General features: G+C 60.1%; 3 protein-coding genes across 3 annotated transcripts in view; 2 read left to right on the top strand and 1 right to left on the bottom strand.

The window, feature by feature from the left end:
- VOLCADRAFT_95994 (uncharacterized protein) overlaps positions 1-5,200 on the bottom strand; it is a gene marked incomplete at both ends in the record, with an annotated part of 8,854 nt that extends 3,654 nt beyond the window's left edge. Inside the window, 6 exons of the mRNA XM_002955024.1 lie at positions 139-355; positions 713-910; positions 1,154-1,673; positions 2,193-3,193; positions 3,356-4,787; positions 4,904-5,200. Of these exons, the coding sequence (XP_002955070.1) occupies positions 139-355; positions 713-910; positions 1,154-1,673; positions 2,193-3,193; positions 3,356-4,787; positions 4,904-5,200 (3,665 nt within the window). The remainder of the gene's footprint in view (positions 1-138; positions 356-712; positions 911-1,153; positions 1,674-2,192; positions 3,194-3,355; positions 4,788-4,903) is intronic.
- Positions 5,201-5,686: 486 nt separating this feature from the next.
- Positions 5,687-13,480, top strand: VOLCADRAFT_121376 (uncharacterized protein; the record flags this gene model as incomplete). Its single annotated transcript, XM_002955082.1, has 7 exons — positions 5,687-5,863; positions 6,466-6,603; positions 6,952-7,011; positions 7,253-9,026; positions 12,474-12,619; positions 12,870-13,215; positions 13,433-13,480. The coding sequence occupies 6 exons, from the start codon at positions 5,687-5,689 to the stop codon at positions 13,152-13,154; spliced, it is 2,580 nt and encodes an 859-aa protein (XP_002955128.1). The 3' UTR covers positions 13,155-13,215; positions 13,433-13,480.
- Positions 13,481-13,679: 199 nt separating this feature from the next.
- VOLCADRAFT_95991 (uncharacterized protein) lies at positions 13,680-14,752 on the top strand (the record flags this gene model as incomplete). Its single annotated transcript, XM_002955081.1, has 2 exons — positions 13,680-14,123; positions 14,654-14,752. 2 exons carry the CDS (start codon positions 13,680-13,682, stop codon positions 14,750-14,752), a joined length of 543 nt encoding a protein of 180 aa, XP_002955127.1.
- Positions 14,753-17,257: the final 2,505 nt, after the last annotated feature.

The following is a 17,257-nucleotide window of genomic DNA, read 5'->3' as shown; positions in this document are numbered from 1 at the left end:
ATCCTCGAAATCAGAATCGTACAGGTCCCGGTACGAATCGGAGTCGGAGACAGACCTGACGGGGACACAGAGACACCATTACTTTTAGTGGTGGCACGGCCATGGCGCGGATGGGAAGAGACTGTCGTACATACTTACTCAGACGCGGGTGCCGCCGCCGGCTTCGTCATCGCCTTGCTGACCTCCTTGACCCAGCCGCCCGGGGGGGTTGGCGGAGCGGCGCCCGACATTCCGCCGCCACCGGCGGCGGCGGCAACATCCTCCTCGGACTCCACTACAGCCGTCGCCACGTCACTGACCCGGCGTCGCCGCCACTGCTGTTGCTGCTGCAGGGCACTCGGCTCAGGGACCCCGCCTGCCAACAAAATTCCAGAGGCGACGACAGAGGCACACAGCACAGCACAGCACAGCACAGCACAGCACAGCACAACCGCATTGGTCTGCTAAGGTAACGTTCCCGTCTCCGTACCTTGAGTCGACATAGCTATGCCTCGTGCGTTTATGTCCCCGCGCCGGGAAACACAGGAACAGGCTCTCCAGCAGACGAGTTTCCACAAGCTAAAACGTCCTTCAGAGGGTCACATGAACTTGAGCTTTGCCTCCTTGGTGCCAACACAGGTTTAGGAAGAGGTATTCCGAAGTGTGCATACTCCTGATTAGGCAACCAGTTTTGCGTTGTCGTACACCATTTCCCCGTCACTTTCCCGCGCACCTGAGCCAAAGGCTGTGGAGACGGTGGATGTGGAGGAAGATCGCTCCGAAGCAAACTTGGCGGAGTACTCTTCCGAGGGCGTATCGATTGACCCATGGGTCGACAACTGCCGCTGCAGGTCCTTAGCCAGCGGCTGCTGCTTATTGCGGGGCGGCAGAACCTTGAAGGACTGCAGCTTGTCAAAGGTGCGAGGAGGACCTGCTCAGCAGCAAAAAAACGACAAATGAAGTACGTCAATACGGCTGTGGGTTCGTGTTCACCTCCCGACATCCCCCGCCTCCCTGCCGCTGCCCCGTCCCTCTCATCCCCACCCACCCCCTATCCCCTCCCTCTCCATGCCCCGGGCCCCCCAGGTCCGTGAACCCGGATGATGATGATGGTGATGGTGATGATGAGGAGGAGGAGGGGGAGGAGGGGGAAGAGGGGGATGACAGCACATACCGGCACTCTTGAGCGATGAGCGCCTGGATGAGGCCCGTGTCGTGGTACGGCGATCCGGGCTGTCCGACCCACTAAGACCTGCCGTACCCTTGCCCTCGCGCTCCGTGTCCCCTGACGCTCCCTGGGAGGACGTGGTGCCAGATGGTGACGCGACTGGTGGTGCTGGCGGCGGCACCCCTTGCTGCTGGCCGTACATCTGCTGGCCGTACATCTGCTGGCCGTACTGCTGCTGGCCGTATTGCTGCTGGCCGTATTGCTGTGCGTACTGCTGCGCGTAAAGCTGTGCGTACTGCTGTGCGTACGATGTGCCGGTCTGCGGAGTGAGCGGCGGCGCGGCGCCCGACCAATACGGCATGTACTGTTGCGTGGCAGCTAACCCGTATTGCTGTTGCTGCTGCTGCTGCTGCTGCTGTTGGTGTTGTTGGTGTTGTTGGGGTGTGTGCTGCTGCTGCGCCGTTTGCTGCTGCTGTTGTTGCTGTTGTTGTTGTGGTACTAGTATGGGCATTCCAGGCGGCATGTTCTGCGGTGCATGTCGCGACCACCATGGGGGGCAGCAAGAACGAGGACCGGGACCAGGAGGCAGTCACGACACAACTGAGCCCACCAGCCGCTTCACCCAACACGAGTACTACTCTGGCAGCAACCCATGCGAGCCATTTAGGTCCGTCAGGGTACTTAACGCGAAACCAGTCGCGGGTTTCACTGCTGGCAAACCCCCTCACCCCTCACCCCTCACCCGCCAACCCCTCACCCGCCAACCCCTCACCCGCCAGCCCCAAGCCCAACCCGCGGGCCCCAGCGTGCAAGAGGAGCCCCTCCTCCCCTCCTGGACCTCAATGGAGCCCCGGGGGATAAGGCAAGCCACTGGCGAGTGAAGCAGATAGATAGATAGGTAGATAGGTAGATCGTGTGTGTAGGGGTAAGAAACATTGCGTGGGACTACACAACACAGCCCAGCACCCTCCCCCCCCCCCACACACACAGCCGGCGGATACCCGCGTGCGTGTACGTGCGTTGCTATACCGACGTCCCCGCTCACCGACATCATTTGAGGGGTCATCATGTACGGCATCATGCCGCCGCCGGCACCTGCCGCCGTCGCCATGAAGGGCTGCACCTGCTGCATCGCCTGCGCCGCCGCTTGCGCCGCCAGCTGTGTCGCCATGCCGTTCATCTGCCCACCCATGGCGGATATGGCCGACGACAGCACCGTCCGCATTGTCACTAGGCTCATCACCTCCCACATCAGGACGGACGTCATCTGGTACACCTGGCCGCCGCTGCCGCCGCCGCCGACCGCGGCGGGTGCGGAGGCGGAGGCTACGCCGCCGCCGCCTCCGGCGGCGACCATGGCTGCCGCGGTGGCGGCTGCCGCCGCAGCGGCACGAGCCGCCGCTTCCGCAGCAAATTCCGATCCGCCGTCGCTGCTGGCGTCCCCTCGAGCCGCCGCTGCCGCGGCGGCGGCGGCCGCAGCGGACGCCGCTATGGCAGCAGTCGCGGACGTGCCGCCGGCGGCGGCGGCGTCAACGCCGCCCCGAGACCCTGGCCCACGTTTCCTAGGAGGTAACAGCAGCCGCCGTAGCGGATCGAACCTTCCAGGCCCCCCTCCGTCATCATCGCCGCTGCCGCTGTGGTGCGGCGGGCTCCCGACCCCTCCCGACCCCTCGGCCGTTAAGCTCGGGTCCGTCATTGTGCTGCCGCCGCCGCCGCCAGTGACAAGCGCCCCGTGAATACGTAGTGAGGCGTCCTCAATGGCAGTAGCCGCCGTTGCGGTGCCGTACTCTGCTGTACCCGTGAGCCGGGAAGGAGCTGCGGCGGCGCCACCGCCGCTGGGGGCGGCCGCCCGGCGAGATGGCAGTGGCGACGACGTCCCTTTTCGTTTTGGCGGGGAGGGCTTTCTTCCGGAATATGCCAGCTGCTGCTGATGCGGCTGGGCCCGGCGGAAGCCACCCTCGACTGCCTGCTTCTGCTTCTTGGTCTGCGACTGCTCCTGGTCACGCTTCTGCGGACTCGCCGTACGGCGCCGCTGTGGTGACCGTCCTGGAGACGTTCGGCGGGCGGCAACGGCCGCTGCCGGCGTGGCGGGAGACACCGTCCCCCCGAGCTGACGCTGCGGGCGGTACGGCGGTATCCGACCTTGAGAGACCCCCTGACGTATCGTCTCTCCGGGACGCCGGGGCGACGGGGAACGTCGCGCCGTACCTGCGGTCGACGTCAGGCCGCCTCCGCCACTGCCGCCGCGACTGCGATAGGCACCGGGCGTCATCGGAGCCTGCTGCGGCTGCTTCTCAGTTGGGACAGCCCATGCGGCCCGAGCCCGCCGTGGCGGCGCTGCCGCTGCCGCTGTCTTCGGCGCAAGCTTTTGCCCCAGTATCGCCCGCGACGTGCCAGGACGTACCGCCGCTGGTGCCGGTGCCGGAGGTGACGCCAACGGCGCCGTCGCAGGTCGCCTGACGGCCGGATCCTTGGAGCGGCCGTCAGCTCTGCCGCCGCCGCCGCCACCTCTCCTCTCCCGCGCCGACATCAACCTCCGGTACGTCTGGCGGTAAACTTGCTCCGCCAGCTCAAATGCCGCATCGTCCCGTACGGATGCAGTACCCCTCGCCTCACCCGGCTTGTAGGAGCCGCTGCCCAGGGCAGCCCCAGTGGCTGCGGCTGGCCTAGCGGAGGCAGTAGCGGAGGAGGGCATGAACAGCGCCTCAAGGACCGCCTGCCCGGGGCGCGCATCGACGTCGTTCTCATCCTCCTCCCATCGCCGCCGTCGCCGCCGCCCCGGCGGCAAGTGCGCCTGGTTGCCTACGGCCCCGCGCCGCCAGGCCCTCGCTCCCATATCCTCGTCCTCCTCGACCTCTTCGTCATCATCGTCTTCGCCATCGCCGTACAATTCCTCCTCCTGAACCCGTCGGCTGCCGTGCTGCTGCACCCTTACCGCCGCGCCGGGCTGTCGTACCTGACGCCATGCCGTCAGGTATGCTGGTTGCTGCTGCTGCCGCTGCTGCTGCACCGCCGGCCCCGCCAATGCGTCCGTTACCTGGCCGCCCGTGAAGGCGTCCCGATGACGTGCCACTTGCTCCTGTGCACGCTGCAGGAATGGTTGCGGCTGCTGGGACATCAGGGGATCGTTAGCGAAGAATAGCGCCGGCGGCTGCGGCGGCTGCAGGGCCGCTGCCGCTCGCTGCCGCCGGAGATCAGCCGCTGCCGCTGCCGCTGCCGCTGCAGCTACTGCTGCTGTGGCCGCCAAATGGCCCTCCGGCACCTGTGCGCTGCGATCAGCTTTGGCTGTCGCCGCGATGGTGGTCGCAGTGGGGTGCGTGCCGGATGCTAGGGCGGTGGCACCCGGGGGCGACGGCGGCGGCAACGTTGTGAGGGTGGACAAAGGTGGAACCCGGGAGCCATAATGTGTGAGACGGCAGCTCAAATGGAGCGCGCCTACTTCAACGCCAGTAGGACTGAAAAGTAAGACTTGTCGTACTGCGGCTGCGCTGTCCAGGGCAGTGGCCGGGTTGTTTTTGGCGGAGCTGTCGTCCCAGGCGTTGTGCGGTGCCTGGCTGATGAGCAGCGGCGTTTGGCCCGCCGCAAGCATCGTTGGCTTGGGCAGTGTTTTCACATGGAATAAGGATACGTATAACGGCGTCTGGGAAATGGGTAAGGCAGGCCCCGTGCGAGGCCGGGGCGCAAAACGGTTGGTCAGATGGCTTTAGCAAGTGATAAAAGCGAGAGCCTACGCATGGGAGACCACGGCAATCACACCTGCTCAACGAGAAATTGCATCTCTTCCGCGTCCGCCTGCAGCACGCATGACTTGCCGCTGTCGAACGAAATGAAGTCGTAGTAAGTTGGAAAAGTTTCGGAGAACGCAGATGTCTCCAGGGCTCCATGCTTGGCATAGACTAAGATAAGCGGGTAGTCAAGAAAGCTGAACGCAACTGCATAGGGAATAACTGGAAACTGGGTGCTCTCGGGTAGCCCCAAAGTCGCCTCCACAAACGATGGATCTGCAAACTCAAGCGCATGGACAAATATCTCAAAATTGAAATATTCAGTCATTTTATTCGCTGCATAATAGTGATTAGCTGCTGGGCTTGTGACACTCTTTTTATGGGTACGCAACACGAACACTGGTAAACTACCCACTTCCCTTTCAATTTGGAATAACTTCGTTGTAAATACGTTGTGAAGTCCTGCTTAGATATCAACAGAACGTCTGCTGCAGCTAGCTCAGGACGTTGCTCCCATAAGGCCCCAGCAACCCCCACCGTAGGTCGATGTCGGTGAATGTGCCGCTGTTGCCAAACCCGGGCTTTTCGCTCATACCTGCAATGGTGTGCCTTCAATATCAGTAATTTAACTTACATCGCCACGACGCTTTGATGAGTAAGGTTGAACCTTAGAGTTGCGTCATTTTAACTTTACGGGCCCCAGTTGGAACGTAGTTGTATTACCCGTTATCAACAGCAAACTTTCTTATCTTAGGGACCTCGCATCAAACAAAGCTTCCTCACGCTGTCCGGTGTGTTGCCGGCAGTGACAAACATGGGGACCAATCCTGGTGTCGATGTTCGGATAGGATGGGACGAAAGTGAGCAGAAGGAGTTTATGAAAGCCATTCGGCAGCCGCTCATGGTCCAGACCCCGCTCCAACTGGTGATTGAGAATCTCTTTCAACGGCTACAAGCGCAAGCAAGCTTTGTGAACCAAATGAAAGAGAAGGTAACACGACACTCCCTGATGTGCCTGCTGTTATGGCACCAGTCTCCCTCGCGGCCAGCTCTGCCAACCCCTTCCCCGGGGAGGCCACCTCCCATATCCAGGTGCCCCGCACTTCCACCATGCAATCCTGGCTACAATCATAACATGTAGCCAGGATTTGCACATGTGTCATCACACGCCAGGTCCCGTGCGGAAACCGTCCCAGCCGCGGAAATCCCACGCGCCCTACCGGGCCTCCCTTGACCAACGGCCTTCCCACTTCTAAAGCACACCTGGCAGAACGGGCGCGTGTAATTGCCACCATGCTGCTTCTCGGCTCCTTCCTTCTTGTCTCCTACCTGGACCCTACCTCCCAGCCAGCCCAGCTCCGATCATCAGCCATCCAGCACGGAACGAGCGACCGAGCCCTGAGCCAGGCGCCGCAACCTCTCTCATCTTTTTCTGGACCCATCCTTGTACCCATCAAAACTCCCCCTCCCACACTCTCTTCCGTCCATGCTGCGTTGCCGCCCTCCCCATGCTCAACACAACCTACACCCGCATACTCATACTGCTCAAGCTTCACATCCTCGACCGCCATCGCCCTGGCTCCCGCTGCACAGATGGACCGAATCGCTGTCAAGGACGTGTCCGCGGATGAGCTGTTGCACCGCATCAAGCTGTTGGAGGCGCAGCAGGGGGACGCGGCGGGTCCCAAACTCAATCCGTTCAACCAGCAGGAGATCCTAAACCGGCTGGAGGTACGGCACTGGCGTCGGTAGGGGCTGGGAGCCGCGCGCCCCATCGGGGCCGGGGGCATTGGCAGCTGAAGAGGGAGGCGGGTTAGGGCTAGGGTTTGGAATTCATCAGGGCCATCGGGGCCTGGATCACCGATTACTCTTCAATGCATACTGCTGGCCGTGGCGAAGGAACGAGGATCAGGACAAGCCGCACAAGGGAAAGGAACACAAGCTGTAGCAGTAGCAGCGGTACTGCCATGTATCCGGGAATTGCGTTGTCGCTCTTCTGCGTCCCTTTTGTTTCTGATGCAATGGTCCTGACACGCTGCCGCGCGCACCCCGGGGCCCCACGGTGCTACCTGAATGCAGGCGCTGGAGAAGAAGCTTGCGGACGGGGTTGGGGAGAAAGGCTCTGGCACTCAGCGAGATGTAAGTGTCTGGGGCGAATCTGTCTGTCGATCTGTCCAAGTGCTAGAAGGACATCTTGTTTTTTTGTCTAATCCATTTATTTCCCTGTACATTTGGTGGCCGTGGCAGAGGACTTGCATTCATGGAAAAGTGTGTTGTTTCTCCTGGATGCCGCGGCCTGGCTCGTCGCCACGCGGCCTGTTCCTGCCCTTGCTGCTCTCCACCTCACGCCTCACGTCTTGTCTTTCCCTTCACCCCTCAGCGCCAGCCCAGCCGCGACGACAGCGCGGACCTGGAGATCCGGTTGTCCCGCCTGGAGAAGCGTCTCACCGGGGTCTATAACATCAACGGCAAGCTGGTGGCGGTGGAGCAGATTGCCAGCGGCCTAGGGGTCGCAATTCCGGATCTGGAGTACCCCACAGGCGGCGGGCCGCAGCAGCAGCAGCAGCAGCCTCCGGCGGCGGCGGCGGGGCCAGCGGTGCAGCCGCTGCCGCAGGTACAGGCATGGCGGCCGCCAGCGGCTCCGGCGGGGCCGCAGCAGCACAGCACACAGCAGCTGGCCCCGATGGATTGGACGCGGCCGCGAGCGGCGGCGGACGCCACTGCTGCCGACGCCCCTGGCGACGACGCGGCGGCGCCCGTGGGCTCCAGGCTAACAGGTGTCCGCAGTGCTAGTCCTGGCATGGGCCTCGCGGAGTACATGCTTGGCGGCGCGCAGCCCCACTCGGCGCCACAGACTCGCGGCAGCTCACCCAGCCACAGCCCCCGCTTGGTCGGAACGCCCTCCAGCCCGCGCCTGCTTGGCTCGCCCTCCTCTGGCGGCGCGGCTGCGGCGCGCGGGGGGCTGGGCTCCGCCGGTGGCGCCGGGGGTGCCAGCGGCGGCCCGGTATCCGCACAGAAGCTCGTCCAGCTCGGCCAGGAGGTTACATCGCTGCGCACTGAGAACGACTCGCTTCGGAATACAGTGGATAGTTTGCTTCAGCAGGTTTCAGGGCTGCGGGCGGGCCTGGGATCAAACGCTGTGGAGTCACTTAGTCGGCTGCAGCAGGTTGAGGAGGGCGTGAGCGCGCTGCGTGCGCAGGTCGCGGACCTGGCGGCGGCGCGACGCGACGCGGCGGCCCGCAGTGGTTCCGAAGTTACCTTTGCAGATTTCAGTCTGCTGCGCAGCCAGGTAGAGGGTGCGGTGGCGGAAGCCAAGGCGCAGGCAGCGGCGGCAGCGACCCTGGCGGAGCGGGAGCTGCCGGCGCTGGCGGCACGTGTGGACGAGCTGGCGGAGGCGCTGAAGAAGAAGGGCGAGCCGCGTGACATTGATGCACTATTCCACGAACGGATTAACGGGCTGGAGACGGCGATGGGGGAGATGAAGACGGAGCTTTTGGGCTCGATTGAGTCGGCGCTGGAGGCGGCGGTAAAGGTGGACGACTTGCAGGCGTTGGAGGAGGTCCTGGAGGCCAAGGCGCCATTTGATGCAGTACGGCTGCTGCAGCAGCAGACGCACGCGCTGGGGCAGGCGGTGGCGGGTATCAGCGACGCGATTGCGCTGCGGCCAGACCTTGGCGAGGCGCTGCGCGCCGGCGCCGCTGGCGGCGGGCCAGCAGGCCCGCTAGCCACCAAGCTACGCTGCCTGACCTGCGACCAGCCGATTAAGAACCTGCCCGGGCTAGGCAGCCTCAGCGCCGGCGGCGCCGCCGCAGCGGCAACGGCGAAAGGCAGCTTCCTGCCCCGCCTGGAGTCTATGCCTGCCAAGGAAGGGCTGCCGGGTGGCCCCGGGTTGATGATCGCGGACCTCAGGTCCAGTAAGGAGGACCGCCTGGCGGGGCTGCAAGTGGGTTCAGGGGTACCGGGCCGTGGGCCTGGCGGCGGCGGTGGCGGCGGGGTGGTAGGGATCAAGCCGGGAGATTTGGAGGAGTACGTGAATGGGGTTGGGGGACTGGCAGGGTTGACGGGGTCTGGCACCGGGCAGCGGGATGGGAGTCCGGGGAGGGCAGTGGAGCGGTCGCGTGCGGCTCGGGTGCCGGTAGGGGCCCCAGGGCTGAGTAAGCCGGGGGCCCCGCCAGGGTCGACTAAGCCGGTGTTTCTTTGAGGTTGAGGTGGAAGGTGGTGACTGGGCGGGGTTGACGGGGGTTTTCTAGGTCGCCGTTTACCAAGTGGCGTTTGCGACTGGTGGTGGTGGTGGTGGTGCGGCTGGGCTGCGGGATCGGGGCTACGGGTAGGCGGGGGAAGAGGGGAAGAGACGAAGCAGCGAACGCAACGTACGAATGCCCGGATGCAGGGGGGCACCAGTCAGACGGGAGGCGCACACGCGCGCTCTGCTGTCAGCACGCCGCGTATTATAGACTGGGCGAGGACGGCCGTGTGCATGTCTGCATGCATGTGTATGCGTCAGGCGTGTGTTGTTGAACAGAACTGAGCTCTTGCTGTGTGTGTATGTGCGTGTATGCCCTACGGCTGCTGTGTGATATGTTTGCCGCCTGTGTGAGCTATGTGAGCCCGCGGGGCAGTGTCGCCATCGTCCATTGTGCGGGCCAACAGGTTGCATTCCGGTTCACCCAACTGTAAGGCCGGGGTACTCACGGTTGGGGGGGAACTTGGTGCGACAGATCCGGAGGAGGAGCTCACAGGGCAGGATGCGCACGACGGAAGCGGGCACCGCACCACACCGAGGCCCAGCCCAGGAAAGGTGCGCTTTACCACCTCTGGATGAGAGGCGAGGCGAGCCGAGGTCGCGCCATTCTTCCTCCCTTTTCAAATCAGGGTTGTCGATGGGCCTCTATAAAAGGCGCGCGGCCATGTGCATGCTTGCGTCATGGATGTTCCCGGGAGCCCGTGGACGGAAGGTGCAGTACATGTCGGGCATGTGATGCATTGTTGTCGATATTGTCAACTTGGCATATTGGTGATGAATTAGCCGTACAGTTTACAGCGCGCACCTCTGCAACACCGGCTGATCGCGGGAGGTGGCTGCGGAGCTGCGGTACCCGGGAGTGCACCAGGGGGGCCATCGAACACATGCGTTGGTGTCCTGTCCTGCTTTCATCATTTTGGACACTGTCAGCATTCTGATCCCACAAGCGGAGCTAGACGTGTTCATCTGGATCTGGGTCACCAACTCCACGCTTCATGGAGAGGGATAGAAAGAGGGCTAATGCGAGATGAGGTATTGACGTAACGGCTAGCAGAGGGTGTCCGCTGTTGGGGTCCCCGGACTCAGGCCCCAGCGAACCAGTTAGCAGTTTCGAGGCGAGGGGGACACGAAGGACTGCATTATGGGGAAGTGCTGCCGTGGGACATATCGACATAGTCACATTTCTTATTGATTTGCATGCAGGTGGGCGAGTAGGAGGACAGCTGACCAGGAAACGCGCCACAGAGTAGATAGGATGCAAGGTTGGGGCCGGAGAAGAAGCCAAGGGTGGGGCGGGGTTGCCGTCATCAAGGAGGTTCGAACGGGAGTGGGAACGGACTAATGGTGACAGGAAAGGGGGTGGCGGAGCTTCGTGGGCGAAGTGTGGTGTTGGCGATTAGCGTATGTAACGGGGGTAACCACGGTAAGGCCTTCAGTGCGCAATTGTGTAAATGTGGAATTTGGAAGTGGTGACGTGCAGGAATTTGGATTGGATATGCTTGGCCGCCGAGTAAGGCCTGCAGTGTTGTGCGGCTGGCGCCTGTCAGGGTGCCGCACAGGCAGCCGGTCGAACGCCACAGTAACTAGTACTGGCACTGATGGGGCGGTGCAGATATGGCGGCTAGCAAGGAAAGTCGCCGGAGTAGGCATGGACACGATCATGTAGCGTGTTTTTGCTGAAAAAGGAATTATAATGATCTGCCAAAAGTGTCCAGTCAGTTATGGGAGAAGGCAACAGGGCCGCCCGACGACAAGGCGTGCGGAAAGGGGCAGGCGGATCCGCGATAAGGAGAGATCGCATCACGTTTTACATGAAAACTTTCACAACATGCATTCCTCGTCACAGATTACAGTCGCACACAGATGCGATAAGGACAGTCCCTATGGCACACATTTGACCGGTAACCGGGCCCAACCGATTGGTAGGGTGGGGCCTGGGTAGGGTTACCGAGGAGTTACCAGCCTTTTCACCTACCGAAGGTTGACCCTACCGATGGGTCACCCTACCGATGGCCAAACCATCGGTTACCGGCCGGACGAAACTCGGTACCGGACCGGACCGTAATGGAATGTAATGGAAAGTGCCTAACCATGCATAGCAGTGCCTTGTCTACACCTGCTGGTTTAGTAAAGCGACCAGACCTGCCTTGCTGAGCTGCTGCGTGCTACTGTGCTGGTTGGTCGGCAAGGGTACCGGTCGGTAAGGTTACCCGTCAGTTACCAGGTCATTATCTTGAAATGTTGGTTACCCTACCGGTTGGGTTACAGCTAACCGGTCGGTTACCAACCCTTTTATGCCATAGGGTGGAGGGAGGAATGTATGAAGGAAGGGATGTATTTCCACATAACATCCATTATCTCCACTGTCTCATTTTTCTGCATCACCCTGGTTTTTCCCATCCATTCGGCCATTCAGCTTCTTTTGGTTGTGCTCGAAAACCACATTACCGGTACTAGTGTACATATAGGTGGTCTTCATAAGTTTTGTGGATAAGGTTTGGTCTGTATGAGCTGTTATTTATATGTAAGGGACTTGGGATCATTCCCTTTATTCCCCAGGGTAAACCCAGGCCTGAACAACATGCAGGTCTGAACATACATCCCCTTTCCGTACATATGCAGTTCCTTCTGTCACACACACACACACACCTTTGCGTTTACAGGTTATTCCTGCCTTGTGGTTTGGTGGCCCGCATGTCGAATTTTTTTCAGGGCAAGTTGCCAAGCCTTGCTTTGTTAATATGGTGTTGGTTCTGGACCCGGTTATGACAGCCACCAACACTGCTGTGCTGTGTTTCTCTCATTTTTTTATAATGTATGGCAGCCTGAAGTTAACAGTTCTTGAAGCTTCCTTGAATCTGAAACGGGGAGCGAGCCATCTCTGTCCCTAACGACAGAGCTTGTTTTTGCAGGCTTGTTTTTGCTCGCTCGTACAAATGCCCAGTACTCCATCGATCAGTTGCTAGCTAGTTTGGCGATGTTAGCAAGGCAATTCATCTTTACTCGCAGTCGTTTTAATTTACAGAATTCAGACAGTTTATCATAAAGATTCAGCGTGTGCAAGGAACACGATTTTTCACCGATTTACAAAAACATGGGAAAGCCTAGTGCTGCACGGCATGAAATACGTTTAATACTATAGTTATTTAGTATCCAAACTTAAAAGTGTTTTTCGCTATGCCTCGCATCCGCAAGCTGCAGTACGGCGGGGTGTCTCCAAGCTGGGCGATTGTTTCACGGTGCTTCTGTCCGGCGTATCAGGTGCGTTAGCCACTCAGAGAAATCCAACAATAAATAGCTTCTGTCCACCTTAGCCCTTCTGGCGTTTCTTACCACCATCACCCCGCACCGCAAGCAGGCGAGTGCCTAGCCGGCGAGATGGGCTGCTGCGGCGACAGCTGTTGCTCCTCGGCGGTCGTCTCCCGAGCTCTTGCTGAGTACTGTCAGCACAGTGACGCAGCCCGTGAGGCCTTTGTCGCAGCTAAGGGTCTCGACGCTTTGCAGGTACGGTGCGGTACATAGCTCCAGGTCACCAACCGCATGATCCTAAAAGAACCCTAGCCCGCCACTCCTGAGCCCAACCTGCCACTCCGCTGCACGCACTCTCAGTGGAACCTACCCACCCACACAACCAGCCAGGCGACCAGAGTATGCCGCGGTCGGGTCAACACAGACACACACAGCAGCCCTGCCTCCCATCCTGGCGACAGGCTAGCTTGCTCTGGCCACCCGTCGCCACACGCTGTATGCTCAGGTGGCTGCTCCTGCAGCCCCCAAGGTCGCCGACAGGTCCAACAGGATGCTGCATATGACTGCAGTGGGCACCAGGACGGCTTTGTTCGTACGAGTGTCAGACCCGACCACCATGGCCACAAGCTTGCCAGTGTCGACCGAGAAGCAGCCGCCACCTGAATCACCAACACCTGCAACAATGTCACCGCAGATGTGGCTGTGCGCATCCGGCTCGGTCGCCGCCACCATGCCGTGGCTGATGGATGTGGCGTCTGCTTGCGCCTGCGTGGACTGGCCGTGGACATAGTACTTGTCGCCAGCCAAGACACCAAAGTCCAGCACCGGGGGCACCAGCTCACGCTGCACCTGAAGGTCAATACCAGTGAAGCAACATCACAGGCGGCTGACTATGTTGCGAATTGTGAGTGCTTTAATGCTCCAGCTTGAGCTTGCATGGACCTTGACTTGTGGGAATCTAGGCAAGGAAAGGGCGTGGGGAGGAAAGGTGCAAGGGTGCTACATGTGCAGAAGTAAGCTCAATTGCCGCTACTGTAGGCTTCACTGACCCGCACACTGGCACACCTTGAGGATGGCAACGTCTAGGATGGGCTTGATGCGCACCACCGTTGAGTCCACCAACACCCTGCAGTCCGCGTCGGGGCAGTGCACGGCAATCTGCGAGCAGAGTGTTGTTGCATGAAGCTTGCATGAAGAATAGAATAGAATAGAATAGAATAGAATAGTAATGATAGCCCACACAACTACAGTTTGAAAGGCGCCGACAGAAGGTGACGCCCAGGTGACGCCCAGCTCTGCAAAAAAAAAATTAGAAATGGACTACATACAACGAGCACGGAACAATCCTGAGGAACTGGCCAACAATGGCCTCATGGTACAGTTGATAGATCAGATAGCCGGGCTGGCGGGAGGCCTGGCAGCCACCAACCAGGAAATCCGCACGATCAAACATGAGCAAGTGGAACTAAAAACGCAAGTAAAGAGCCTGATGAAGAGTGGCCTGGGAGTCTACTACGACGCCTTCGGCCTAGTCCATCAAAACGGGCTCTTTTATTTGGATAGCATGCGGATCTTCACGACTGGGAACGTGGATGAGAGCAGGATCAAGAACGTCCTAAGGGAAGCGGACGTTAATATTAAGCGGATCAGGCTCCTGGGGAGCGATCCGAATAAAGACCGCAAGACCTGGTGCGCGTACTTCGATATAACGGAACGGCCATCATTCTTCAGGGCTGCTGAGGTCCTACGGCACCAGAAGGTGGGCATCGACGACAACTTGACCCAAGCGGGGAGGATCGAGAGAAAGCGCATGGCCCCGCTGCGGCAGGACATCATGCGACAAGGCGCGATCCCAGTCTGGAGGAACGGGGCCGAGCTATATAAAGGAGCGACCAGGCGGAAAGGCGCAGCCGTATGGGACCCGGAATGATACCGACAGCGACCTGGGCAGCGCGGAGTACGGCGCCGACGGAGGCGACAGCGATGGAGAAGGGACTGCAGCTCCGAGCAGGGAGCGGACGGCAGTGAATATGTCGGTGGCAACACAGGAGGCGGAGAAGGAGGGGCCAGCGGCAGCAGGGGCCCCGGAGGTGGCACCTCGGGAGTGGCAGCAGCAGCTACGACCGCAGCAGCCGGGAAGGGGTGTGTGCGGGGCCCCAAGATGGCGGCCGTAGGGTCTGCAGCTCCGGCCGTCGCAGGGGCAACAAACCCAACGGCAGCTATTGCACCAACGACCACCTCGTGGGCGCGTGGTGTGCGGGCACCGCTATCCCCATCCGTGGCCTGCAGGGCAGGGCCGGCAGCGATAGCGCCCTCAGTAGGGGCCAACCCGACCGCCAGAGCCCCTCCTCCTCCACCACCTCCCGAACCAATCCCGTCCGGGCATGAGCTGGCGCTTATTGCGAACAATAAAAGCAAAATACCACCCGAGGCCTCACTTAGCGCTGTAAAGGCGAAACCCTCGAAGCAGCTGCGGACCGAGGGCACCATTGGACTGATGTACACGGCGTCACCAGGCACTCTGGAGCGAGCAAGCTACAGACCACCAGCCGGACGCGACCCACGAGTACCAGGGCCGGACAGCCGGGGCGTCGACGCTGAAGGGTTCCGACTCGTGGCGGGAAGCACGCGAAATGGGCAGGTGGGCCAAGGAGGAAGCGGTAGTGGGGGCAGGGACGACAGGGCACGGGACCAACTGGCGGTTAACAGGACAAACCGCTTCGCAAACCTCCCTAATGCTGACGAAATGGATGACACCTAGGGGCTCGCGAGCCGAGGGCTAAGGATTTTACTATGGAATGTTCATGGGCTACTGGAGGCGGGAGTTTTCAAGCTCAACCAGGCAGGAATTAGGTCGTTCGTCACGAGTCACGATATTGTGGTTATAGCTGAGGCGCATTTGAAGGACACTACTGAGGAGAAAGACATAGCTTTGGAAGGGTTCCGTATTTTCCGGGTGGAGAGGTCAAAGGAAGCCCTGAGGGCCGATTATGGAGGCGTCGCGCTGTATGTACGGGAGTCACTCACGAGGGGTATTACGGTAGTGCGCAAGGACAACCAGCTGCCAGGGTGCGAGGTCATTTGGGCACGCGTTAGCCTTTCCACAGGTAACAGTCTCCTGATGGGAGCCTGCTACCTCGCACCAGAGACGTCCAGGGTCTACCCGGATGGTGGAGGCACCGTATCACAACGCACTGCAGCAGCAGAAGCCGTTTTTACCAGGATCCAACAGTCACTAACGGAACTCAGGCTTGGCGATGAGGACGTGCTGATTGCCGGGGATCTTAACGCACGTCTGTCTGGAGCACAGCATGAGCGGAACCGTGCTACCCCGATGGACTTACCTGCTTACATGAATGACATCCCGGATTTAGAGCAGTTGCAGGCCGTATGCGAGGTCATGGGTTTTGAAGGACTGAGGGACCACCAGAATTATGATGGACTCGGAAATCGAAAGTGCCAGGACCAAGTTTGCAATTTCTTTGGTGCCCAGCTTGGGGCGCTCTGCAGATCCGAGGGACTGCTCGTGATGAACGGCCGGATGAGAGGGGACCCAGAAGGCCGCCTAACTTTCCCTAAGGGGGAGGCAGGCGGTAGTATGATCGATTTATTCATAGCGACTCCACGTGTGCTTCAGCAGTATGCCACCTTTCTGAGGGTAGGAAACCTGATCGAGTTGGATGGATGGGAGCCCACCGACCACCGTCCTTTGACGCTTGCTCTTAATGTTACAGTGGATGACGAAAGCAGGTGTAGGGACGGTAAAGGCCGGAAAGCCCGGGTGGAGTTTGATATTGCACGATACCAGGATTACGCGGAATATTTTGAGGGGGGGTCCCCTACTATGAATGCCTTAAGCCAAGTGGCCGAGGACCTGCAGAGGGGAGTTTGCAACACCACACAAGCTGTCGAACGCATTGGAGGTGCCCTGTACAAAGTCCTGGTGAGGGCCTTCGATACCCACCGACCTACCGGCATGACGGCAGGTGGGAATACGGTTTGGTGGAACCGGGAATGTCAACAAACACGGCAACGCATGTTGGAGAGTAGAGCACATCTGGGTCCAGGCCGGGTGAGTAATAAATCGGGTCCGGAGTGGGAGGCTTTCCGTCATGCGCGGACGGATTATAACCGGGCAAAAAGACACGCAAGGGCGGCTTATGAGGAGGATAGGATGAGAGATTTTGTGGCCAAATGTCGGCATGACCAACGAGCTCTGTGGCGGGCTTTAGGAGGGAAGTTGAGGGAGCGATGTGCGATAGACGATATTGAGGTCTTCAGGGAACACTTTGCTGGGCTCTTAAACGCAGGTGTAGGGGAGACAGGGCCTGATGGTGCGAACCGGCTCTTGAACTTCATTAACTTTGGGCAGTTTCTAGAGGGGCAGGAATGGCGGTCATCCCACTCGGTTTTGGGTAGGACTGCGAAGGCAGCAGAAATCCTAGACCCCCCTCTCACGCTGGAGGAAGTCGCACGTGCTGTTGACAGGCTGCCTAACAGTAAGGCACCAGGTTTGGAAGTAGCGCCGTCGGAATGTTACCGCTATGCGCGTTTGCCCCGAGAGGAAGAAGGCTCCGCGTCGGGTAATGGTGGGGGCAGGCGACGGGGGGAAGTGAATCAGCTTGTTCCGGTACTGCACGTGCTTCTGGAGCATATCAGGGCGACTGGGGACTTCCCACGGCAGTTTACAACTACCGTCCTCACCCCTATTTACAAGAAGGGGGACCCCAGCATGCCGAGTAACTACCGGGGCATAGCAGTAGGGGGCGCTTTGGCGAAATGTTATGCGCTGGTCCTCCTGGATAGGCTCGTTCGCACAGGGGAGACGCTCTCACTTAGGCATCGAGGCCAAGCGGGTTTCAGAAGAGGTTTCGGTACTACACATCATCTCTT

Source organism: Volvox carteri (assembly GCF_000143455.1).
Source record: "Volvox carteri f. nagariensis unplaced genomic scaffold VOLCAscaffold_48, whole genome shotgun sequence".
Taxonomy (NCBI): domain Eukaryota; kingdom Viridiplantae; phylum Chlorophyta; class Chlorophyceae; order Chlamydomonadales; family Volvocaceae; genus Volvox; species Volvox carteri.
This window is presented reverse-complemented; position numbering and strand designations above follow the sequence as displayed.